The sequence below is a fragment of the Microtus oregoni genome, unplaced genomic scaffold (assembly GCF_018167655.1).
Source record: "Microtus oregoni isolate MIOR12 unplaced genomic scaffold, Mior012 000005F_ref0000423, whole genome shotgun sequence".
Lineage (NCBI taxonomy): Eukaryota > Metazoa > Chordata > Mammalia > Rodentia > Cricetidae > Microtus > Microtus oregoni.
This window is the reverse complement of record NW_024543064.1, coordinates 4251591-4265343: the sequence shown is the minus strand read 5'-3', so window position 1 is coordinate 4265343 and position 13753 is coordinate 4251591. Positions and strand designations below refer to the sequence as shown.

The window sequence follows — 13753 nt, the reverse complement described above, 5'->3', positions numbered from 1 at the left end:
AGCACATGAGAGGCAGAAAGAGGCGGCTCAATGTGCACTGGAGGCCAGCCTGGTCTGCACACCAAGGTGCGGGCCAGCCAGGGCTAAACCGTGACTCCCCGTCTCCAAATGGCTGGATGGGGCAGCGCTGCTCAGTGTGATACTTTTGTTAGATGTCTTTTCTCGCAAAGTAAAACTGAAGCTACAGGCGGGGAAAAGAAATGTAACAAATTAATATTTCTAATTAAAACTGCTGCAGAGCGAATTTGAATATAACTTTTATAAGCATGTCAGCATGGTTTCAGCTTAACAGCACAACATTAGTTTCAAAATTAATTTTAGCTAAACTATGAGGAATAACCAGGGTGCTGGTTGAGCAGTGTTGCTCACTGGCTTGTGAACTTCAGTGCTGAGGAGCAGGGGAGACCCTGTGGCTGTGGGCACGCACTCTGCCTCAGGTCTGGGGAGACTTTAAATTAGGCAACTCATATTAAAACAGACTGGAATAGAGCTGGCTGCAAGGGTGCATCTGTAATCCCAGCACTCAAGAGATGAAGACAGGCTGTGAGTTCAAGACCAAGTGGGCTATATGTGAGACCCAATCTCCAAAAGCCAAAAATAAACTGAAGGTGCTGTTTGGAACTCTTAAAAATGCTACCTTGAGCCCTTGAGGAGTAGAGGCAGTAGGGTCATTTCAAGGTCATTCTTGGCTACACTGGAAGTTTGAAGTTAGCCTGAGCTTACACAGACCTTGTTGAAAAAATTGTGTGCTGTATACACACACACACACACACACACACACACACACACACACACACACACAATTTTAGCTGTTTTCAATTGAGAGAAGAGAAGCCCTCTCTCCCAGCACTAGGACGGAAGCCCAGTGGTCCTGCTGGATACACTCTGGCAAGCACCACCAAATTTTGAGTTGGAGGGTTCCCTATGGGTTTCTTATTTCACCAATATTTGTAGTGGCCATTACTGAAATTTAGTAATTTTCACATGGCCTAGGAAAGCTCCATGCTGCCCGACACTCTTTATTCAGACTATGGATGCATTTCCAGGGGTGGCCAGGGCGGGGTTATTTGCAAGAGGAGAAGGTTTTCCAGAAGTTCTTGCAGGGCTTTTTATCCCGGCGTGGGGGCTGCTGGAGAGGTGGGGCTTTCCTGTCGCCTAGACACCTCGCTGGTATCCCCTCCAATGAGGGCACTGGAGCTGGCTTGGGAGGTCCACCCGTGCCACCACCAGGCAAGGAAAGTCAGGAGGCTGGCCCTCTTCCCTTCCGCTTCCTGTGTTTTCAGAGAAGCAAGGACAAGGTAGAGTGAAACAAGCCCTGGACAGTCGGCCTCAGGAGAGTCCGCCGCTCCCTCCCAGGCTTCCTCCCAGATGGCAAACTTCTCCTTAACAAACCACACTTCCTTCAAAGGCTGCATCTGGAGAATCCTAGAGAAACTGCTGTGCAGAGGGAAACAGACAAATAAATTTTTTTTTTTTTTTGCTAATTTTCCCAGCCATGGTAGCACAGGTCTTCCTCAGTCAGCACTTGTGGGCAAAGGAAGCTGGATTAGTGTGAGTTTGAGGCTAGACAGGGCTACAGAGCTACAGAGTGAGACCTTGTCTCAAAATACCGATGAGCGAATTGCTGACCTCTCCCAGGTGACTGACGGCTCAGACACCCCAGGCAGACAGGTTCATTTAACTTGCTGCTGTTTTTTTTTTTTTTTTTATTTTCGAGACAGGGTTTCTCTGTGGTTTTGGTTCCTGTCCTGGAACTAGCTCTTGTAGACCAGGCTGGTCTCGAACTCCCAGAGATCCGCCTGCCTCTGCCTCCCGAGTGCTTAGACCACAGGTATTGTACCGGAAGTTATGGCGGTCGGATGCTTAAAAGAAATCCCACACTAGCTCAGAAATAAGAAATACATAGGCGGGGCTGGAGAGATGGCTCAGTGGTTAAGAGCATTGCCTGCTCTTCCAAAGGTCCTGAGTTCAATTCCCGGCAACCACATGGTGGCTCACAACCATCTGGAATGAGGTCTGGTGCCCTCTTCTGGCCTGCAGACATACACACAGACAGAATATTGTATACATAATAAATAAATAAATATTAAAAAAAAAAAGAAATACATAGGCATTTATTAAGGCACAAATCAGAATTCTCCGCTTGACAGGTTGAATCACGCGACCCAATGGAGCAAGGGGACTGAGAGAGAAGGGGCCCAGGCACGCTCAGCTTCCCTGTAAATAGTAAGAGAGGCCACGCCCCAGTAGGCAGGCTAATACAAGCTGTAACACTTCCTATGGCAAGGTGTAAACCACCATGCCCAGCTTTTGTCTGTTTTTTTTTTTTTTTAACTGAAGACTTAAGGGGTTTGTTTAGTTGTTGTGTGTGTTTTTTTTTTTTTTTTTGGCTCAGATGGTGCAGAGAGGAAAGATGGTTGTTTTAGAGCCTGACAACCCAAGTTTGATCCCCAGGACCCACACAATGGGAGGTGAGAATCCCAAAGTTTGTTCTCTACCTCCACACAAGAGTGTGGTATGCCTCCCCCACTAAAAATAATAAATTTTATTTTTAAAAGTTTTCCCTTGCCCCAAATCTGACAATATGACTTCTTGGGAAGTAGAGGACTGACTTCTGTAAGTTGTCCTCTGACCCCCAGATGTACACTGTAGCATGTACACACACACACACACATACATATGCATATATGCACGCATGCACACACACATCACAACACGGTGCTGGGGTCTACAGATGTGTTGGACTGGATTTATAACTGTTCTGGAATATATGTTCTTCTGCCAGCGACAGAAGCAAGAGCCGGTAACAGCAACAGGCATGGAGACCAGGCTGGCCTCGAACTCACAGAGATCCGCCTGCCTCTGCCTCCCGAGTGCTGGGATTAAAAGCGTGCGCCACCACCGCCCGGCTTCAAAGTCACTTCTTATAGGACTTACCTGGGTGTGGGTGCCAAAGCAGAAAGATTTGCAGAGCCCAGCTTCAGCATTGCAAAGGCAAGAGCAACAAGCTGCCCCTGGTATGTTGGTTCACCCCTGTAATCTCAGAATTTGGGAGAACAAGGCAGGATTGCTGAGTCAAAGGCCAGCTTGGAGGACACAGTGCTTCCCAGGCCAGCCTGGACTATAGAATGATAAGGAATAAGGCTCTGTCTTAACACACCAAACAAAAGACTAGGATAATCAAACCAAATAGGAAAGAAAACTGCAGGCGGCTTTGAAGCCTGAGTAGCTGACTTCAGACACTGACTTTAAACACACCAATCAGCATGGTGTGTTTCCTCCAAAGATTATTAAGTCAAGACGGTGCTTTTAAGGAATTCCAGGAGACAGAACTGGATTGTGCAGTGATCACAACTCGGGATCCCAGAGGAAACTCCCGATGAAAACAAGACGCCATGCCAACGAGCTGTCTAGCGACGGATTAAAACCCTCACTTCGCTGCGTGAGGCTGGTGAGCTGGGGGCTGAGAGCGGCTAAACAGGACCCTGCACCGACCGGATCTGGGTGGTCCTGGAAAGCTGGGGAAGGCTTTGGGAACTGGGGAGCTAGAAGGCAGAGGGCGCCAGACTGAAATCTGTGGGATCAAGCTGGAGCGTGCTGCTAGCCGCAGAAGGCAGGCTAGTCACGTGGGTGTCATGAACTTCCAAGCTGGGCGTTTTCTTTAGGATGAAGAAATATAGTCCTGGAACTTTTTCTTTCTTAAGGGTTTGACTGTGTACCTTGGTAGGCCTGGAACTCGATAGTGTAGCCCAAACTGGCTTCAAACTAGCTACGCTCCTGCGGCATCCTCCTGCCTCTGCCTCCAGAGTGGTGGGCTCAGGGGAGTGAGGTACCCGGCCTGGCGGACATTGGGAATTCTAATTTTCTCTGTGATCAAAAAGAGATAGCCCCAATCTCCTCAAGTAACTGCGTTAGATTGTCATCTGGCCAGCTGGTAATTGCCTGTTTAGGGAACGTTTGTCTTAATCTTTCAAGACTTTTAAAAGTAGAGCTCTCCCCTTTCTCTCTCTTTGGGCTCGCCTGGTTCCCCTCCGGTAGTTGCAGTGGGACGGTCCATCTGGACTCCTTCCTTTCCCGGCTGCCGACCCTGCCCCGGGAAAACCAATAGCTGCCCGATCGCCCCTGCGCGGCTGGGCCGCGGCGATCTAGCGGCAGTGCCGATCGATTAAGGCTGCCTGGCTTCTTGCGTGCTCCGCGCGCAGCGGGCTCTTCGCGCCTGCGTAGTGCGCCCCCCTCCCTTTCTGCCTCCTCTGCCGCCATGGCGCCCGTGGTTAGTATGGCTCCGCGTGAGGCCGCGGCTGCCGGATCGGCACGTGGGCCTGGTGGGCTGGCTCGGGCTCAGGACGGCGTGGGGGACTGCGCCCTGCAGCGTCAGGCTGGGATGGCCTGGCAGGCGGGGCGCAGGAGACCGGGGCTTCGGCCGGGCCCAGCACGTTGTGGGCGGAGGAGGCCGCGGATCGGGGCGGTGGGGAGAGCCGGGACTGCTCGGGGTGGCGGATCGGATCCTGCTCGGGGCTTGCGGGCTGGATACCGACCGACCTCGAGACCCAGCCTTGGGCTCCGGGCCCGCGCCCGGCTATTTGAGCGAGGGGCCGGCAAGACGGATGTGACCCTGTGCAGCCGGGTGGAAATGGCCCTCCATGGGGCGACCGGGTTTCAGAGCCGCGGTTGGGCTTGAGAAGGATTTTTGTAGCACCCCTCGAGCAAGCTGCTTGCATTAGAGTGCAGCTGTATACAGGCCCTTTCTGTGTTGGGCGACGAAGACCCGATTTCGTTCTCTTGTCTGAGGGATGGGCTGTGCGGTGTCTTTATGTCAGGCTCTATCTGGAGGTCGCTCTACTTAAACAATAATGGTTTTAGGTGGTGTATTATCTTTTAGTTGGGGCTCTTAGGTGTATTTCCGGTTGTCTTAGTCTTTCTACCTCGGCTTCAGTACATCGATGTGGTTTTGGGTTAGACTCCTGTTGGGAACTTTTGGGGTCTCTTGTGGGCAGGTCCTCTTACTGATCCGTCCTTTCCCGGAGCTAGATTTAAAAGCAGTCATTTTGGTTGGTAGTGGGAAGATACATTGAATGTAGCAATTTTGTAGTCACTGGAAAGTTGAGTGCCAGTTGTGTACGGTCTCTTGAACCCGAAGGGAGAGTGTGCCGTGCGTGACCTGCTAACCTTTTACTAGTAGAGATTCAGGTGAGTTCTTAGAAGTTACAATGTCTGTAGAGACGGTTGACGAGTGTTACTTTGTAAAAGTAAACTGGACCCTCTTGGGTGTAGTTTGGAAGTGCTGAATTCACTGGTTCAGCCAGGGGAAATCGTTGGCCACACCTTGAACCATTTGTCAAGTTCCTTGGCTATTCCTGAGAAGGTCCAGGGATTAGGCGCTAAGGACCAAGGTGAAGTGCTGTAATCTGAGTGTGTAAGGCGCATGTATGCTTGTGTTACAGGTGTGTAAAGGAGTATTTCTTTGGGAAACACTCATGGTTGTAAAGATTGGGGTGTCTGGAGAGATTGAAGGGGACAGGAGTGTTAATGATTCCCCCTCTTCCCTTAGCATGTAAAACATGGCACTCTTGAAGGAAACCGACCCCTCATCTCCTTGGTTTACTGTTTGTAAAGGACTTTGATGCCTCTGACATGCTTTGTTTAAATTGTGGGAAGTGCTACCGGAGGCTTCACCTGTGTTTTCTCTGTACCCTTAGAAAAAGCTTGTGGCGAAGGGGGGCAAAAAAAAGAAGCAGGTTTTGAAGTTCACCCTTGATTGCACCCACCCTGTAGAAGATGGGATCATGGACGCTGCTAATTTCGTAAGTGATATTCTGTTGCTCCTCTGGACTGGGAATACGGTTGGGACCCTCTTGGAATAGGTCTTCGTTGGGCTTGTAGGCAGTCCCACTTCTGTCCCTAAATGAGATAAGAATAGACAGGCCGTGGCGTGTGGGTGACAGAAGATCTTACCCAGAATCAGGTAAACTCCGTGGGCCCATCATTGCTGCTGTACTTTGTTGGGTTTAATCTGTATGGGCAACTTCATCCTGGGCCTCTGGATCCTTAGGTGAAGCGCAGCAGTCCACCACAGCATTGAGGCCTGAGTGTGTTTGCTTTAATCTGCTTGCTGGGCTGTCTTTGGGGCTTTTTTCTTTTTTTTAAATACAGACTTGGTGCTGTCCTGAGGTTCCCTCCTGTTTAAATTTTATGTATCATGTTTGCTGCATGTATGTCTGCACCATGTGTGTGCAGTGCCCTCGGGGACAGAGCAGGGCCAAGGCATTGAATTCTCTGGAACCAGAGTTAGAGGCCGATGTATGTTGGTGCTGGGAACCAGTCATCTCCAGCCCTGTCCTGACTTTTTGCCCTATTCCCAGTATCCCTATGTTCCCCTTAATCTAGAATTGTCTCTGCAGCCCAATTTTGGCTCTTGGGACTGGGGCCTTTGTATGTAGACATCTCCTAAAGTTACATCTGTTTTTCACATTCCAGAAGGTTAAGTGTTGTCAAGAACAATCATTTCCAAAAAATTGAAAATTAAACTTAACAGCCATTAGTGGTGCAAATGGAATTAACCTTGTGGGGACGTCTGCCTCAGATGGGCCTCAGTTGGCCCGTGTCCTTTATCCAGTGACTTCTCCATGGCTTTGGTCCTTTGCATGTTGGTGGGTTCTTTTTTCTTTCCTTTTTGTTTTTTTGAGATGGGTTTTGTCTGTGTAACCGCCCTAGCTGTCCTGGAACTCACTTTGTAGACCAGACTGGCCTCAAACTCCCAGAAACCCACCTGTTTCTGCTTCTTGGGTGCTGGGATTAAAAGTGTAGGCCACCACGCCTGACTTGGCAGTTTCTTTTTTTTTTTTTTTCTCCTTCCTTAAAAAAGATATTCAATTTTTTTTTTTTTTGTTTTTGGAGACAGAGTTTCTCTGTAGCTTTGGAGCCTGTCCTAGAACTCGCTCTGTAGACCAGGCTGGCCTAAAAAATCAGAGATCCACCTGCCTCTGCCTCCTGGGTGCTGGGATTAAAGGCGTGAGCCACCACTACCTGGCTGATTTCTGTTTTTCTTCATTAAAAAGCAATTATTGATTGATTGATTGATTGATTGCTATACGTGGTGGCAGTTGCTTTTACCCCAGTTTTTGGGAGGTGGAAGCAGGTGGATCTCTGACTTCGAGGCCAGCGTGGTCTATATACTGAGTTGCAGGACAACGAAAGACCCTATAAAAAAAATTTTTTTTTTTAATGTGTGAGTGTTTTGCCTACATATATGTCTGTGTACCATGTGTATGCCCTATGCCCTTGGAAGTCAGAGCGGGTCAGATCCCCTGGAATTGAAGTTAGGGATGGTTATACACTGCCTCGTGGGTGCTGGGAAACGAACTCAGGTCCTCTGAAGAGTGGAAGTCTCTGCAGTCCTTGGTGACTTCTGTTTGGCATTTCTCTGTTGGCCCTGCCTGGTGTCACCACTGTGGCCTTCAGCACACCATTCCCTTCCGACTCTCTAAGGACTCTCTTTAGAAGGACTCTGCTAAGGACTTCCTTTAGAAGACCTGTTTTCTGGTCCTGCCCACCGCAGCAGCTAACAGTTAGTTCTGTGTCGCAGTTTTAAATACTTGTCCCAGAATTTAACTCAGGACCTCAGACGAGCTAAGTGGGCATTCTTAGCTGTCATTGAGCCACATCTCACATCTTCGGTCCCTAAAAATTGTAGTGTCGAGCTGAAAGGGACTTCATCTCATTGCAGTGGCAACAGAACAAAACAAAAAAGTCCCTTTTGGACGGAGGTCCCTGAAGCCTGAGGTGAATGGCTTGCCCTGGTCACATGGTGCTTTGCAGAGTATGTCTGGGCTCACGGGTCCCTGCCGCTTCTGCTGTACCATGCAGGTGACTCCAGGCAGGTCTGTAACTGTTTGTGTCAGTGTTTGTCTCTCTGTGTACTAGGTGGAGACTCCCTCTCTAATGCTAAGAACTGTGCTTCGTGCTCCTTAGGCTCAGAGGTTGCTTGCAGCTTTGCATGTTCCTATAAAAGTTTGGCTCTTGGTCTCCTGCTTACTCTTGACCCTTTGGTTTTTATGTTGAGATAGGTAGGATCTCATTGTTGCCCTGGCTTACTCTTTACCCTTTGTCCACGAGTGTGCTGCCCTTTAAGCTCTCCGTGTGGGGCACATGTCGTCATGCATGGAAACAGTCAAGGATTTTGTGCCAGTATTATCTTCAAATTGCATGAGATTATGTTGACTAGTGCCATCTTCACGGACTTGTTTGTAAGCTTCATGGCCTAAGTCTGGTCCTTAGAACCCACTTAGGGATCCGACCCCACACAGTGGTCCTCTGATAGCCAGACACCATGGCACACGCACATGTGTGCATACACGCACATGCCTAGAAAGACTGAAGATTTTAAAGGAGCCTGTAGTTTAGTGCTGGGAGAAAGTCTGAGTAGTCTGTACTGGAGATGGGAAGCGCACTGCACTCACTGGTGCTTTCTGCAGGAGCAGTTCCTCCAGGAGAGAATCAAGGTGAACGGCAAAGCTGGGAATCTCGGCGGAGGGGTTGTGACCATCGAACGTAGCAAGAGCAAGATCACTGTCACCTCCGAGGTGCCTTTCTCCAAAAGGTAAAGGCAGTGAGTGGTGTGAGCATTGCCACTGACAAGTAGAATAATTTATGTATTGTTTTAGCTTTTCGAGATAGCGTTTCTGTGTAGCACTGCCTGGCCTCGAACTTGCCGAGATCCACCTCTGCCTCTGGTGAAGCTTGTTTTTTTTTTAGTTTTTCAAGACAGGGTTTCTCTGTGGTTTTGGAGCCTGTCCTGGAACTAGCTTTTGTAGACCAGGCTGGCCTAGAACTCAGAGAGATCCACCTGCCTCTGCCTCCCGAGTGCTGGGATTAAAGGCGTGCGCCACCACCGCCCAGCTCTGGTGAAGTTTTTTTTTTTTTAAATATTTATTTATTATGTGTACAATGTTCTGTGTGTATGCCAGCAGGCCAGAATAGGGCACTAGACCTCATTACAGATGGTTGTGAGCCACCATGTGGTTGCTGGGAATTGAACTCAGGACCTTCGGAAGAGCAGGCAATGCTCTTAACCTCTGAGCCATCTCTTCAGCCCTCTGGAGAAGTTTTTTTAAGATTTATATTTAGTTATGTGTTTGTATATGCAGGTGCCCTGGAGCTAGAGTTACATGTGGTCATGAGTTGCCTGGTGTGGGTGCTGGGTTCTGAACGTGTCCTGAAAGAGTAGTATGTGCTCTTAACTGCTGGGCCTTCTCCAGGCCTATGAAGTATATTTATTTAGCTTGTCATTGCCATACTTGTTTCCAGGCTACAGCATTACAAACTTCAAAAGGGACTCAGACTTTGTTAGTTTTTTTTCCAGTTGGTTATTTGAGGCAGGGTCTCTATAATAGAGACTTGGCCAGCGTCTGCCTTCCCAGTGCTAGGATTAAAGGCGGGTGCCACCACACCTAGCATTCTTTGTTGTTAGATCATGGTGGTGACAGCCCCCTCCACCATTTGAGCTCAGACTGGGCTCAAACTCAGTTGTAGCTGAGATTGGCCTTGATGCCTGATCTTCTTGTCCCCATCTCTTGAGAGCTGGGCTTACAGGTGCTTGCTGCCACACTTAGGTGAGAGATTCATTTTTAATTCTGATTTTCTTGTAAGCTGTCCTTTGGCATTGGGTGGAGTCTTTCCTTGCAGGGTGTGACACTGACTCTGACAGTGGTGATGTGCTGCTTTAGCAGAGTGGGATGTAGTTGGGCTGGAGAAGCTCTTCATAGTGTGCCCTGCTGAGTCTGGAAATTGAGTGAGGCAGGCGGTGCACAGCAGGCAGCCCGTGGGGTGGAGGCTTTTTTTTTTTTTTTTTTGAGGCAGGGTTTCTCTGTGGTTTTGGAGCCTGTCCTGGAACTAGCTCTTGTAGACCAGGCTCACAGAGATCCGCCTGCCTCTGCCTCCCAAGTGCTGGGATTAAAGGCGTGCGCCACCACCGCCCGGCAAGGCTTCTTATCCACGAGGTAGGATATTCCCCACACCCTTGAACTCCTGTAGCTCAGGCCTGCCTTACCCTGGAACCACTCCTGCTTTAGTCTCTCAGATATGCATTCTGATCACCACAGCCTGTTTTAGGGAGACTGAGAGTTGAGTTTGAGGACTTGGTACACAATAGGCGTTGAGTTACATCTTGGTGCCACTGTCCCATGGTCCCTTTTTTGTTTCATTTTGAGTTCGAGACAAGAGTCTTAAGTTGCCTAGGCCCGCCATGAGAACTTGGGGTATAGCTCAGGCAGGATTTGAACTTGGGATTTTCCTGTCGCCATTTCCAAATGCCTTGCCTGTTGACTTTGCTTTCTCGATGACGAGGGTGTTCAGAGTCTAGGACGTCTTTTCTTCCTGTCTCTGCCGCTGTTTTACTCTGAGTTTTGAAACCCTGAAGTTTTGCGTCTGAGAAAACAATGACATAGGCTGCAGCTGGGTTTGATGTAGCCCAGGCTGATCGGAAACTGGTGATCCCCTAAGTACTGAGGTTTTTTTTTTTTTTTTTTTTTAATTCTTTTCTCCTTCTGGTTTTTTAAGACAGTTTTTCTCTGTGTAACAGCCCTAGCTGTCCTGGAACTCACTTTGTAGACCAGGCTGGATCTCACTGAGATCCACCTGTCTCTGCTTCCAAGTGTTGGGATTAAAGGCATGTGCCACCATGGCCCGGCTTAACAGCAAGTTAATTCAGGCCAAGGCAACAAATAAAGGAAACACAGTATGGCTGAGAGGTAGCTCAGGTGTGGGGAATGTGCAGCACCGTGAGTGATCCCAGCAGAGCAGGGAAGAAAACTGAAGAAACTTGAGGCAAGACATCATAAGCTTGTAGTCTCAGGCTGAGCTTGGTGGGTCTTTTGAGCCGTTTTTGAGGTCACCTTAGGTAACAGGGACCCAATTCATAACAAGAGTCTCAGCTCTGGAATACTCACTGTGCCCAAGTGTTGGATGATGGCCATCCCACTGAAGAAGTTAGGGGACTCAGAACATTGGCAAATAGCCCTGACAACCTTTCTGCCTCCTCAGGGGGGTTTGCAGAAGGATGTGGGAACTGCTTGGAGCTGCTTGGAAGGTTAGTGACTCTCAGCAAAGGTGTTAAAACACGTGTAATTGTCAACTTACCACTGCCTTTTCCAGTGGTCACTGCGGGCCACTTTGTAGGTGTTGGCTGCTTAGGGGACCAGCTGGTGTGTGCCAATGGCATTCTCACTGTTACCGCCTCTTGAGGATACATGGTGGACGGTCTCGGGAGAGTACTGCCTCGGGTGTACTTGCCTTGGCCTGTCCTTGTTTCTGAGGGCTGAAATTGTTTTCATTGTGTTTTATGAAGTTAAAATGTTTCAGAATGCAAGACCACAGTCTACTGTAGTTCTTAAATGTTCTTTTTCTGCAGGTATTTGAAATATCTCACCAAAAAATATTTGAAGAAGAACAATCTCCGAGACTGGTTGCGTGTTGTCGCCAACAGCAAAGAGAGCTATGAGCTGCGTTACTTCCAGATTAACCAGGATGAAGAGGAGGAGGAAGATGAGGATTAAGACGCATTGGTCTGGAATGTTTTGTATTAATTCATAAATAAAATTTAGGAACAAAACCTGTGGTTTATCATTGTATCTCTACAGTGTGGGTTGGACAGGAAATTGGAGGTGACAGGCCTGGGCTGTAGCTGGTTGCTGCTTGTTTGTATATAGACAATTATCCATTAGTAATGCCCGAGTGCAGCGGGGCCAGCCTGTTGCATCTGACCCTGCACACGGCAGCCGACTGAGGCTTAAAGGCCTGGCGCCTGTCTCAGCAGTGTGAGAATACAGTGTGGTGCTCCTTGCTAAAAGCAAGCCGGTGATGTCTGTGGAGCTTTCCTGGGAAAATGACAGCCCATAAAACAGCTTCCCAAGCTGTTCACCGTTGGGAGCCCTAACCTTTTTCCTTCTTGTAGAAATAAGAGGTGGTTTTAGTGTTGCTGCTGCTTATTCTGCCCTTTATAGAAGGATTTGTAAATACGCTGGGCGTCCATGCCTTTAGGGTGCTCTCTCCATAGGATAGGTGTGAGTCAGGTCAGCAAGGGCTAGTAGTGAGACTTAAAATATATATAAAGCCACAGCTTGTCTAAATCTATGTAACAAGCTGTTTTTCTAGCTTCCAGCAGAGGGTGCTGAAGACAGCTTCCAGATGTTCCCTGTAGGGGAGCCCTTCGATGCCTAGGACTCAGCAGGCTTGCAGGGAGGGAATGTAAGTGCTGGAGGTCTTTGCTGTAAAGAAGAGGTTGCCCAGGAAATGCTGTCACTGAAGGTCACAACTGGATTTAGTGATAAAAGTCTTAGCCTGGGGCTATAGCCTGGTGGTGGAGCTCTTGCCTAACAAGCTCAAGTCCCTAGGTTCAATTTCTTTGACAGCAAACTGTCCAAGCAGTGTGCACAGCAGACACTGGGACAGAGGAAGGCCTTGTCAAGGGTCACTTTGGAGAAGTTCCTTAGGGTAATTCTCTGAAGGCAGAATTGTGTAGGAGCATCTTAACCGCCCTGCTTTCTAATAACTGATGTGTCTAAAGGTCTTGATTACGGCCGCTGGCTACAGTTGAGGCCTGTGTTCTGTCTATCAGCTGGACGTGAGATGTCGGCCCTGCTCCACCTCCAAGGAAACATGTTTCTGGGGTTGAGTTTGACATATTGAGGCTTTGCAATCTCACTTGTAGCAAAAGTTCCAGCATTTTCTATTCTATGCAAATTTCTTAAAGCAGACTGTCTTGGTTTTCTTCTGTTCTTGTAGGAGGTAGCATTTTCTTTAGACCTAAATGTACAGCCCCTCATTGTTAGAATTCTTAGATTTGTGACTTGGATTTGCAGATCTTTGTTGTGTTGATGTTCCCATGTGGTTATTTCTAGTTTGGCTGTAAAAAAAAAAAAAATTAACCCTGGGTTGATTAGCACATGCCTCTAGAAAATGGTCCCAGAATAACTGTAATAAAATGGAAACTCTGCGTTTTCTGCCCCTTTCTAAGCTCCTGTATTTGAATGTTCACGTTTTGTATTAAAGTGGCTAAACGTGGCTACTGGCACCGTGCAAGGCTTGCTTTCTTTTTTCTGCTTTACACCTGTTAACCTTCCCTTCACTGGCTCGTTGCGTTGGGCATGGAGAAAAAGTCTCCTTTCTCTCTGCTACCTCCCCTCTCTACAGCTCAGCCTCCAAGAGGTTGGTCGGAGTTGACTGACAATCGCTTTCCAGACAGATGCCCTTTTCTGATGGGCACCGTGAAGAGTAAACTTGAATTCTGTTAAACCTACAACAGCATCTGTGTCCAGGCCCCCTTCTAGACCTGTCTACTTTCTGTCTGTCTGGCCTTGTGCCCTACCTGTCCTTATCGGAAGTGTTGGCACAGAACACTGGAGTTTGAAGCTGTGACTTCAGTTCACGGAAGCCATAAAACCATGCTGGCACAGGCGTGCTCCCTGCCGGTTAGGGTTGCTCCTAGTGTATCCCAGGAAGAATCTGCGGGGGAGGCTTCATGTCTAGACTCGGTTTACTTGGAGAAGCCTCCAGTGCCATAGCCCCTGCCTCTCATGAGTGGAAGTGCATTTGTAACGCCCTCCCCTCAGCAGCCAGTCCAATGGACAGGTCCCTGCTGGTCCCTTGCTGAGTGCTGAGATCCCGCTCTGACCAAATGCCTGGGATGTGGAGCCTCTCAGGGTGGGGCACAGCTTATTGGAAGGTGAGGACCCTAGCGCAGGGTCCTTTAAACCCTTTT

The 13753-nt window shown here is 48.6% G+C and overlaps 1 protein-coding gene across 1 annotated transcript; it reads left to right on the top strand.

Annotated features, from left to right (window-relative positions):
• Nucleotides 1–4219: 4219 nt before the first annotated feature.
• Rpl22 (ribosomal protein L22) lies at nucleotides 4220–13065 on the top strand. The gene is made up of 4 exons (XM_041652934.1): nucleotides 4220–4270; nucleotides 5697–5801; nucleotides 8472–8596; nucleotides 11405–13065. Exons 1-4 carry the CDS (start codon nucleotides 4259–4261, stop codon nucleotides 11547–11549), a joined length of 387 nt encoding a protein of 128 aa, XP_041508868.1. The 5' UTR covers nucleotides 4220–4258; the 3' UTR covers nucleotides 11550–13065.
• Nucleotides 13066–13753: the final 688 nt, after the last annotated feature.

Bases quoted from the DNA above. Each gene is read 5' to 3' on its own strand.
- Rpl22 (XM_041652934.1), top strand. The intron at 5,802-8,471 runs GTAAGTGATATT...TGCTTTCTGCAG, and splicing joins TCATGGACGCTGCTAATTTC to GAGCAGTTCCTCCAGGAGAG. The intron at 8,597-11,404 runs GTAAAGGCAGTG...CTTTTTCTGCAG, and splicing joins GAGGTGCCTTTCTCCAAAAG to GTATTTGAAATATCTCACCA.